The sequence below is a fragment of the Staurois parvus genome, unplaced genomic scaffold (assembly GCF_062004578.1).
Source record: "Staurois parvus isolate SC_StPar_1 unplaced genomic scaffold, SC_StPar_1.0 ptg000147l, whole genome shotgun sequence".
NCBI classification, from domain to species: domain Eukaryota; kingdom Metazoa; phylum Chordata; class Amphibia; order Anura; family Ranidae; genus Staurois; species Staurois parvus.
Window position 1 is genome coordinate 23,604,181 of NW_028317943.1, and position 12,673 is coordinate 23,616,853.

Sequence of the window (12,673 nt, forward strand, 5' to 3'; positions counted from 1 at the left end):
GACAAGTAAGAAGGGGCCAATACAACAGTGGCCCAATACCCCGAAATATGCGGTTACACATTTAAGAGGTTTAAATCGTTAGAAGGGCATCAATCCCATTCACCTGGAGGATATGAAAATGCACAAATCATTTTCACCTAAAGGATATGGTTATGCTCCCTAGTCACGGCCTTGGAGAGGAAGGAGAGGGGGGGAGGTAGAAATACTAATTATTCAAACAATTTTCAGAAAGGGGGGGAATGGAGAGAATGGCGGGAGCTATACAAACTTTACCAACCACAACAATGGGCACCCACCAACAAGGAAGACGGAAGACAAGTAAGAGAGGAACCAGAGGGGGCATTAGAAAGAAAAAGAGAGAACTAGGGAAAGGTATTTTTAACCTCAGGGATGTAGAACTGACCAGGGAGGAACTGTTAGTTTTGGATCAAGGTCTTAAGTATGCACATACTAAACATTTTTAATAAGTTTGAAGCCTATATAAACTTGCAAAAGTTTATTAGGAAATTAGGAATCAAGAAGTATTTTTTAGAAAAGGGAGGTAATACAGACAATTTACAACCCACAAGGGTTTAAGAAAATGATTGAAGAGGATATTAAAAGTAGGCCCATTAGAAAAAGCACTTCAGATAAAAAAATATGACAAGGTTTTAAAACCATAGAGAAAAGAAACAACATAGTGATCAATCCAGTGGATAAAGGAGGGGGAGAAATTATTTTAAATAAAACTGATTATGAAGCAGAGATGATGAGATTAATCAGTGATGAACATACTTATAAAAACTCTAAAAAATCAATTAAAAAAATCTGATTGAGGAAGGAATCAAGCATAAAATTTTAGATAAAGACAGTAGATACTTGGTACCTGATGCACTTAAAATGCCAATTCTGTACCAAGTGCTCAAAATTCATAAGAGTATCCAAGAGCCACCAGGCAGGCCTATTCTTAGTCGGATAGACTCTCTTTTCTCAAGGTTGGGGGAATATTTTGATCTTTATATCCAACTTGTAGTAAGAGCCCCTCCTATTTAAAGGATAGTAAAGAATTTATCAATAAAATCACTGTATTAGGGTGGATAGTCTGCTGGTTGCAATAGACATGGAATCATTGTACACAAATATTCAACAGCACCATGCGAGTGATGCAATCAAGTGGGCTCTTAAGAAGTATATGAACTTAGAGCAGGTACAAAAAAAATGTATTTTAGAAGGGCTTAATTTAGCAAGGACTAATAATTTTTTCTGGTATGATGGCCACTATTAAATGCTCCGAGGAGCATCTAGCACAGCGGCTTCTATGCATTAGGAGTAACAAGGCTGCGTACACCAGACTATTCTAGAGATACATGATCACTGGCTAAGGGTGAGTGATGTGGGGCACTTTGTCGAGCACAGTGGAGCACTCTTGAGATGACTGATGAACCAAGATACTGCAACTAAGCTCAGAACAAGCACATGCACCTGTTTCACTAATTTGGGACTTTTTAATGTTATGTTGTATACATGCACATGATTATACTGATGTGCTGTCCACCTGGTTTTTAGTCTAGGTGGAAAGAACATTCTCCAGGATCCAAATGCTGATGGAAGTCCACCTGACTTATTTTTCATGCCTGGAATGTGAATCATGGATGGGGCCAGATTGTGAAGGTCTGCCCAAGCCAGAAGATCTGTATTCCTGTGGGGAGCAGAAGACACACTGGAGGGCATGAAACGAGAAGGAGACAAGATGCAAAACATGTATCCCCTGGCTTGGACAATTTGTGGGTCCCAGGCCCTCTTGTGGACCAGTAAAAAGTACTTTTCTCAGAATCAAGAAACACATCTATCACTTAAGGACACAATTGCAAAAACTGAAAGCATATATGAATAAGTGGCGGAGGTGGTTGTTGTAGGGCTGGATTTCAGCTTCCTTTTATGCCAGTGTCCAATCACCTGGAGGTGGAGCATAACCCATTGATCTAAGAGTTAACTACACCTGTGTCCTATAATGTACGGTAAAGAAATATGCAATTTATTTTTTTTCCTTATGAAATTGCTAGTTGCCTGGTTGTCTCTAGCTTTAAAGTTCATGAACATGGGCATACAACACTTTGAACACATCAGTATTGTATGCTATGGGCAAATTAACACTGCTTCATTTAGGTCTGTAGTGCTTAGATGCATAAAACAATGTTAGAAAAATGTGCATTCATGGTCCAATTTTGGTCCATAACTTATACATTGTATGGAAATATTTGTGGCAATGTTTACATGCACACAGCATAAGTGGACCCTATGCCCTACTACAACTGTCTAGTGAATTCAGGGCCGACTTGTAAACATTACCAATACATAGGCAGCAGCAGCCACACATGCTAAGAACGACCCCAGTCTTCAGCCATTCTGCACCTGCACTGGCATCACTGATTACATACTATTGATGCTTTACATCACCTTCTAAATGATTCGCTCATGTGGCTACATCACAGGTGCAGAATGACCTTGGACTTTAGTCATGCAGAATGACTGAAGGTGGAGGTCATTCTTATTCTGCAAGAAAGAATGAATGACTTATTTAGGGGGAGAGGTAAACATTAGTATATAATCAGCAGCAGTGGAGCAAGTGCAGAATGTATGCATCTCAACTCATATGGACATAAGCAGGAGTATGTCTGTATGAGTTCAGATTTAGTACAGACAACTGTACTACTAATACTAATACTGTACACAGGATCTTGCTGGCAATATGTCTGTGTCAATGAGTACTAGAAGAGACTGTCACTTGAATACTGAAAGCTGTTGACAGGACCCAGAGGTGCCAGCCAATACTTGCAGTAGCATTTGGTATCCTCTGCTTTACCTCACTGTTAGGCTTTGATTGGGCAACTTACTGGTATTGTAGGAGCTTGATGCTAGTCCCCACTCCCACACATTCCTACTGGTCCATTATTATGATGAGCTGTTTCACTGACCTATAGGAATGTCAGGGTTAAAAAAGTAGCCACATGGGATCGTCACCCCAGATTGCCAGATGTGCTGTTATTGGTGGTGCAGAGTGGGGCATTGGAAGATGAAGTTCGATGGTGTGCTACTGTGCATGTACACAATGCTAATATATATACTGAAAGGATAATACTTTTCCTTTGCATTTCACTCCATTTTTAGTAGGGATGAGCTCAGGAGTGCTCAGATTCTAGTCTAAACCCACCTGAGTGATCTCACTAGGTAGCTGTCAATGAACTTGGCCAATCATAAGGTGTCAAGGCATTCCCTTCCCTGCAGCCGAATGTATACATGCCTCTTGTATATGTGGAACTGTGGGGCAGGGAATGCCTTGGATGCTTGTTACTGGCACACATCCTGAAGGAAACCAAAGATGACCAAAGGAAAGTCATATCTCCCTTTTGGACATTTAGGTGAAAGTAATCCCCCAAATCTATGGTTTAAAACAGACCAAAGAACTTTGAAAAGCAATACTTTAGAATGTGATTGCTGTAATCCCTTATAGTATTATTGTTTCACATCTGAATATTGTTTTGGAAAAAAGGGCCTTGAGATGCAATGGCATGTGAAAAATTTCTGATTGTTTTACCTGGCACATATAGGCCTAATGACACCTCTGCTAAGCACTACAGGTATTTATGCCCTTCATTCCTGCTTTCAAAAAGGCCTAGATTCAATATAACTGGATACTACTAACATTTTAAAGGTACAGTTGATCCAGGGAATATCTGATTGACTCTTGGGGGATCAGGAAGGAATTTTTTTCCCATGCCACAGCAAATTGGACCATGCTTTGCTGGGATTTTTTGCCGCCTTCTGGAACAACTTTGGGTATAGGATTGTGTATACAGGATTGTATACATTTTTTTTCTCCCCCATTTACAGGTTGAACTAGATGGGTGTGTGTCTTTTTTCAACCAGACTAACTATGTTACTATGTATATGTAAATGCACCAACTTGAAAATTGGTATATTTTTGCCGTGCTTGTTCTAAAATAGCGTGACACAGAATACAGTAAAAACAACTGTTTTCTTCTTCAGTATTTCTGAAGAAGCATAATCAATATGTGGGAAAGCCACAAAACATTCAGGGTTTTCAAAGCTCCTACTAAACATCAGCAGCATAGAAAACACCATTTATGCCTTTTATGTTGTTCAAATCATTACATAAAATTGACATTGAATCTTACATGTAGTTATGTGCATAAAAAAAACTGTTTATTGTATCTAATGTCATGAACTGATAGGAGAATACAGCAGCAGACTTCTCACCTGAGTGACGAAGGGCTGAAAATCCCTGTTCGTCTTCCCATTCCCAGGCCTGTCCACTCTCATTAAACACAGAGAGGTATTCAGGAATTTCTCGGTACCAGTCTATTTCCATGCTGTGAAGATACATCATTAGAAATATCGTCATAATACAAACAAATAGTGATCAAGATTCATTCTCCTAACAAAATGTGTCACTGTGCTTTAATAACTAGGACTATTAATTTACAATTAAAAATTCATTTATTTTAACAAAACCAGATTTGAACAAGTCCAAGTCAGTGAATGATTTCTGGTATGTTGGGTGAGGGGAGTTAAATAATGAGTGGCTTGCCTAGTCCATTTAAACCCATGACATCAGCAGATGATGTTGGCTTGAGGTCAGACCACAGACAGAGCACATTGTGTCCAAAGCCAAGTCCATTATGGGTAAAGAATAGGCGTTATATCTGCATAACTGACCCTTCTAGTCTGTTGTGCACATTTAACCCCTAAGAAATGAAAAGCATATAGTATTACCTTTAAGTATGGAAAGATTGTAAGACTGTATTTTTTATTTTTGTTTTTGTTTTTTTAATATAAACAAATCTATGATACTTTTTAAACAAATGTCCAGTATACCAGTTCTGTTCTACAAGAATGACACATGGAAAAACATCAAACTTGAATTGACACACATGTAGAAAGCAATATGTATGTATATATATTAAATAAAAATATCTTGAGTGTGGCTTATATGTGCTACTACACTAATAGTAATAAAGTGCTCCATGGCAAATCGTTTCTACTGTATGCAATGTGTTTGTAACTGATGTTAAATGATAAACAAAGGTTAACGTTACAGTCAAGTAGATCTGAGAAAGTGTATTGAAACACATTATCATATTGCTGTACACTAAATAAATATTGTGGGGCTAATTCATTACATCTGAAGACAAGAAAATGAGAAAATTGTAGTTGCTGCCATTAGCAACCAGGTTTCACATTTCATTTTATGCAAAAATGTAACAAGAATCCCGATTGGTTGCATTAGCTCTGCTTTTTGTGCATTTTCTTTTCCCCACCTGTAATGTATCAGCCCCACTGAGTGCAATGTGTACAAATACAGATGCATTTGGGAGACATGGACAGGGCATATACCAGTATAAAATGCTGTGCCTGTATAGAGTTCACTTCAGAAGATTTCCACATTGAAGATGTACTCCCTTTTCGTATGCAGTTACCCATTTTAAAAGATCACAGTCTGATGTGAAAAGACATATCTCCAGGCACTGAAATGAGTAGGTAAGTTATTGATGCTCTTAAGGGAAGACTGCAAATTTGCTAACGTCATTTGAGCCATTTTTGGAATCATTTCCCATGCTCTCTGATGTTCTGCTGTATGGAACTGCTGCTTCTTTATTTCTCTTCAAGAGACAGCAAGCAGCCTCCCAAGTGTGTGTCTGTAAGGCTCCAGGTACACTGGCTTAAAAATTGTTGCATTTACAGGAGTTCTGTGTTTTGCCTATAGAAACAGCTCACTGATATCTTATGGGTCCAGGCACATTGGAACGATCAGAGGCATATTTTAAGCTCAGCATTTAGAGGCAGGAAAAAAAAAAACGCTTTCGGTTTTCGTTTTTGATTAGAACATAAAAAAAGTTAAACTCTCCTAAACTTTGTGCAAAAATGCTCTATATCAGCGTTTTTTTAAGCCCTGTGTGCATGGAGCCTTAGGGGTTGATTTACTAAAGGCAAATAGAGTGTGCACTTTGCAAAGAATACCCAATCACATGCAAGCAAAAAAAAAAAAACTGCAAAGTGCACACTCTATTTGCTTTAGTGTTCTTCTCTGCAGCTAGATGGAACTGCAGCTTCTTGTAACATGATTCTTTGTGACTTTCATGAGAGACAGCAAACAGCCTACAATGACTGTAGCTGAGATCTACTGGTCTGCACTCTCATATAGCTCTGTTATCATGCAGACTCTGTTATCACATCCTATCCTAACAATGAAGTACATTCATGCAATCAGAATTATATCCTTACAAAAATGCTCTAGGCTGCAGCAATTCAAACTGTCTAAGCAGAGATATCTGTGCTGCTATAATGCTTAAACATTTACCCTTCTGTGAGTATCAGATCCTCAGACATATGAGCAACTATAATATCCATAACATTTCATTACCACCAATACGCCAAGCATGCTTACTACCAATGACCAGTTATGTACAAGATTTTTTTTATCATCTGACCTAAAACGGAAATCTTTTTTTTTTTAAATAGATATCAGTTGGGCTCTCTCTGAAACACAGATCATAAACATGAAAGCTATTTAAAATAGCAAAAAAAAATGTCTAAAAGAGCTTCAAACACAGATGTGGGCAACCTGATGTGAAATGTTTCTAGAACTTACTTGTTTATACAGTCTCCTGTAAAGGGATCACAATTCCCAGCACAATCACATGGTCTGCAGCCATAGTCTCCAAATCCCCAGTATCCCACCATACATCTATCACAGTTAGGGCCAGCTACACCAGGTTTGCAAGGACAATCTCCATTTTGAGGATCACAAGTTGTAAAAGCAGTAGTGGGAAGCTTTGTTGAACCAACTGGGTGACAGGAACATGCTGAAAAAAAGAAGAAAAGAAAACTTTAAAACAGCTTCACACAACACAGTGTAAGCCAATAAGAACAACCACAAATAGAAAAAAGATATAGAATTTTATAAATGCATTTAAAAGAAAAAGCTCTTTATACGTTGCATAAAAACTAGCAATCTAACAGTGCAGTTAAATATATTGTAAATGGCATGCTTATTAACTATTTATTAGTTATTTATTTACAACTGCTACCTCAGTTAAACACTCTACAATTATTTTGTTAAATAGGGGGACTAGGCAGGAATGTTCCATGTGCAATCACAGTCCATCTCCTTGTACTTGCACTAATAAATCCTTCACTAGGTTTGCGTGTTTCTCTTAACATTTCCATTTCTGCATCATATACATTCTACATTCTCTCACACACCCAAAAGTAAAAATATACAAACACATTTTTAGTCTCTTACATGGTCAGCCCACCAAAATGATATTTAGATGCTAGGAGTTAGCCCGACTTCTAATATGTTTTGGATACTCAGGGTGATGTCCACATGGGAGTTTTGAGTGTTCCCACCTATCTTCCAACACCTAACTATGGATGGACTTGTGTACAACCAGTTTGTCAGGTTATTCCTGAATTATCAGTGCCACTGGCTATAGCTGATCAATGTATTCTGATGGCCAGGATGTCTCCCCACTGTCAGAATACAGTATTACAGTGGGAGTGATTCAACACACATTCAGTGTTGATGGGGCAGCCTCATTTTTTTTCGTTCACCCCACAGGTTGAACGAAAAAAAAAAAGATTGATGTATAAGCTGTCTTATCAATTGCATTGTCATTCATAACAATCTAATTTCTTCAACCAGGTAAGCATGTTCTCCTTATATTACTACTGCTCATTACTACCGTGTGCTGTTTTATGACCCAACAATAGATTGGAATAATGCCATGTATGCCAGGGCAAAACACCTACATTACAGGTACAAATTTACAAGACTGACTTCAGAAGGGGATACATCTACTGCACCTCCAAATCAATGGCAAATGCATCCTTCTTTGGCTTTCATAAAAATCATAAACCACACTAATTTTAGCATAGAAGAAATAAAGAGAACCAATATTTCAAAGCATGAAGTACTTTGTTAATGGACATCGCTGGCATATTGTCGATTTAACTATAGCCTTTAATGACCTCAGGTAGCACTATCATTTTCTGCTTTCAGGTCTGGAAGTTACCTATGATTTACTTCTGACTGCCATCCAGCGAGAGCAAGGAAAGACTTACACTCTGAAAAACTTTTTCTAGCAAGAGAGAGAGTGCATAAATAAGGTGAATCTTACAAATACGTGACCTCAAGACCCCCCCCCCCCAGCACACATTCATAAATTAGTTCTCATAGTGATTTGGCTATATAATGCATTCAACAACAACTTTCTAAAATTGTAGTAATCTGATTATCCCCTAATACATTGTCATTGTAAATCAAAAAAATATACCCATGCTACTTGCACTGTGAACTTCATTTAGGCATACATTTCAGTGCAAAAGAATATGTTTAGTTAACAAAATATTTATGTACACATATAATTGCTACAAAAGCAATTTTGTAATATTATTAAAAAGTTACCTTTTTATTGTCATCTGATTTTCAATAGCTTCCAAAGATGCAAATGTCGCTTCTTTGTAACCAAGACAACCATGGTAAAACTCAGGGTGTCCTGTATGTTGTGTACATACTGCTTCCAGATATATATTTTCTTTTGTAATGTGACTGAGTCAGTTCTCAGTAAGTTTTTCTTCTATTACAACAACACAACTGAACATGCAGGAAGCCTGTTCTAGAAAATGCAGGAGTGAAGGGATTCTAGTACAGTTTGGCTCAGAAAAGCTAGGGCAGGTGGGAAACTGTGCTCCTAAGAAAAGTATAACTGACATACAAATATCTTAATGGTGATTCCAGCATTGGGAGGAAACTATTCAGTCTCAGACATGTGGCCACTCAATGAAGTTAGATGAGAAATGGTTCAACCTTAAATTACGTAAGGTTTTTTTTTACTGCTTCCTTCTGAAGCAGTTGTGGTTGGATGGCAAAATGTGTCAAGGGCGTGGCCAGATGACGTCATCGTGCAAACAGGAACCGGAAGTTGGCCGTTTTGGGAGCTATCTGAAGACAAAATCCAGCCTTAAGGGGGAAATTGTGTGATTTTAATGAGGCAATCTATGGTATGTGCACTGGATGTAGTATCCTGTATTGCACTGAGTTTGTGAGTGAGTTTTTAACCCTTTTAATAAACTATTATAGTGAGCGCATATATATTGTGCAATGAGGTTCTTTTTTGTTCCTTTGAGCAAATATATGGTGGTTCTTGTGAGGATAAGACATGGATAAAGCTGCATAGAGATAGGGCCCTTTTAAAAGGCAAGGTTCATATAGTATATAGTATAACAGGTCAAAATTTGAGGTAAGCAGCCTGTTTGGAAGGTGGTAGAAGCATTTCGTTTGGTGGTGATCTATTCAAATACCTGCACTGGTGCATGTTTTTCATTTGTATGGACTTATTTTAAGGTAGAAGGAGAAATATAGTAGACTTTTCACACACATATATATATTAATTTATTATGGGTTCTTTTTTTTCCATTCTTTGCATTATCTGCACAGATGTGAATACTCTGCACAACAGCAGATCTTTGAGACTGGCACTTTATATGTGATGAAGATATACATATAGATGAGTTTTTTTCACATGTATTTATAAAAGTATGTGGATGTATTGCAGTTATACGATCATTTTTATTTAGTCACATGATTCCATTTGGTGGTTTAAGGTTATTTAATTTTATTGCGCAGTCTTTTTTTTTGCCTATACTGGATAAAGTAAGCATGGGGAGTGACGGGGATGATACACATATTGAAACATTTTTACTTTAATTCAGGGAATGCATTAAGGTAAAAAAATGTTTAGGCTTTAAAACCATTTTTAAAAATTTCAAGTAAGTTTATATTGGATTGTCAATTATAACCATTGTTGTTATTGCTATTACAATGCTGATCTTATAAAATGAAGGTAAATTCTGTAACAAAAGAACTTCTTAAATAGTTTAGGATGTTTTTGCACAATCTTCTGTATTTTTTATATGCTACGGGACTCTCATCTAATTGTTCATTCTCTACATTTAGACTCGGAGTCTCACAAAATTTAGGTCCAATAAAATAAATCTTTAGACAATAAAATCCTGTGTCTAAAATGGCAGTCTGCAATTCCTGATTGTAATGTTTGAGCAGAAGAGTTATTTTATCAAGTGCGGTATGTGGTGCCAGGGGCACTGTTATTGTATCCAGTGTTACAGCCAGAACACACATGAACATTTTCTTCTACTTATATTCGAGCACCTGCCTGACAACATGTCATGACTAAAACTATTGACAGATGCAATGCCTTTTCAAACAAATAAATGTTTTGGTATTCCTCTCATCCTCCCCGGCGCACTTTACCTTTGGCAGTTGAGCATATGAACCATTCATTTGTCACATAATAGGCTAATCATCATGTCTCACTCTATGTAAAAGTGTGAAATTAAAGTGTTACATTCAGAATGAGGCTGTACATATTTGTATTAGTCATGCTTGTTTAGTCTCACGAAAAGCTGTCACATTTTTTTCCTTACTTTTAACAATTGATGTAGAAAAAGCGGTGCACATTTCTGACATTCCTGTCGGCTAAAAGATTTAATGTATTTCAAAAACATGAAGGATCCAGCTAAAAAGTGGCACTCTTTCAAAGGAAATTATTATATACGCAATTCTCTGTCAAATAATCTTAAAACCTTGCTTTCTCACAAGGAAAAAATCAACTATTTTTTAAATGAGGGAGCTTAAAGCAGAGTTCCACCTAAAAAAATAAATAAATAAAAGTCAGTAGTTAAAAAACTGTAGCTGCTGACTTTTAAAATAAAGACACTTACCTGTCCCTCGGTCCAGCGGTGTCTTTACCACAGCTGATTTCACCGGCCGTCTTCTCTCCCTGGCGCCGGCATCTTCAGTGTGGGCAACCGACTGTGACAGCTTGCAGCTTGCGAGAAGTGCTGCCCTTTGTGAATGACCCCGTAGTCTTCTGGGACTTGTCAGGTGGGACCTGTCTCCCACTCCCCAAAGGTGCCAATCCTTAATGGGGAGTGCGGGACAAAGGCTTAAAGCGGAACTTCCCCTTTTGGGTGGAGCTCTGCTTTAAGCTGGCCATACACTAATGATTTCTTTCATTCAGCTTGCAGGTTGAACAATAGACATCTAACAGATTTCTCCATCCACACATATGGCAAGGATGTACAAATCCTCCCTATTGTATTTTTTAGGGGTAAGGCTAGCAATACGTGATAAGATTTCTCTTGTTCAGCCCTGAACCAATCAATTGATTCCCCTATCCATGTTACACACTGTATATGGAGGAACTTTCCTTGATGCTATTGTATTCTGACAGCCACTGCTCTCAAGCCTGTAAGAATACCCAAACAGTGCCTGCAGCTGATTGGCTACAGATGCTGTTCAGCTGACAGTGCTTGGCCCTGTTGCTTTGGCAAAATCAGTTGAGCAATCAAGTTTGGTCGAGTTGACAGAGCCACCTACTGTTAGAATAACACCACATACCTCTGTCACATTATACCTTTTGAGGTTTGTAGTATATATTATAAATCACATTTTCAATATTGATAGAGCTTTAATTATACATACTGTATATCATTCAATAAAGTACACAGGATTCAGTATCTCCTGGTATGATTGGGTTATTTTCAGCAACCTACAGGAAGATTAGACACCCTGGCAAACAAGCCATTGGTAAGTCAGGCATAACTCATCCCACTGCCACAGTTTATTGCTAGTGTTTGGATGTCTATTCTCTACTGAGAAAATATTACCCCATTTTACTATAATTTTCATTACATTTTATATCAAGATATTTTTGCATTTAAGACATCTACATGTTGCCAAGATGAGCTTTTTATGCAGTTATTCGAGTAAGCTGATCCTCGGCACGCTTTGGAGGCCACACCAGGACCCCACTGAACCAATTGTAGGGCTTGCCTGAAATGTGTACCCTGTGCACTAGAATCTGCCAGTGGCACTATCCAGAGCTTCCTATGCAGCCTCTGGTGTGACACTGCCTCTGGGGACTCTTAAAGAGAACACCATTTGAGCTGAGCATAAGGAGCTGCTTTGGTAACATTTTGTGGCACCATTACTCCCCTATTCCATTGGTTTCCGTGGAAAGGGTTAACATGCTGAGGAATTATATTCTGCATCATTAGCTTAAGTGTCATGTGTATACACTCCTCCCCCTAATCTCATTTTTTTTTTATTTCAGCGTGAGGTAGAATCTTCCCACCATTGCTCCTTTCTGCAAGAGACAAGCAGTGCACACCAGTCGGTTGTGAGTAGAGCAAGGTTTTAATCTTGTGCTTTCTATAAGTTGCTCAACCTCTCGTGACTTTGTGGGATCTAAATTTTGTTCTGTTGCCTCTCCAAAGATACATAGAAGAAAAAAACCCCTCATGAAACTTTATTGCAGCAAACTGGGACATTACAGTATATACCCAAGAAAACTTGGAAATTAAAAAAGGAAAAAAAAATCAACTTTATTAGATAGACATGCTTATAAGAGATACATAATTTTCTGTTAAAAAAGGCATTGGCTCTGACAAATATTACTAAAATCTTTCTTCACAAAAGGACACCCAAAAAAGGGAGAGAGTTACCCCAACATTTTTGATCTTCTTCAGGAGAATAGATACAGAAGAAATTTCTAATGGACACATAGAGATAAATCATAATATGTATATA

The 12,673-nt window shown here is 37.9% G+C and overlaps 1 protein-coding gene across 1 annotated transcript in view; it reads right to left on the reverse strand.

The window, feature by feature from the left end:
• Positions 1 to 12,673, reverse strand: part of NTN4 (netrin 4) — a 173,864-nt gene that overhangs the window by 15,662 nt on the left and 145,529 nt on the right. The window contains exons 6-7 of the mRNA XM_089674130.1: positions 6,650 to 6,863; positions 4,258 to 4,370 (exon numbers count right to left, since the gene is read on the reverse strand). Of these exons, the coding sequence (XP_089530256.1) occupies positions 4,258 to 4,370; positions 6,650 to 6,863 (327 nt within the window). The remainder of the gene's footprint in view (positions 1 to 4,257; positions 4,371 to 6,649; positions 6,864 to 12,673) is intronic.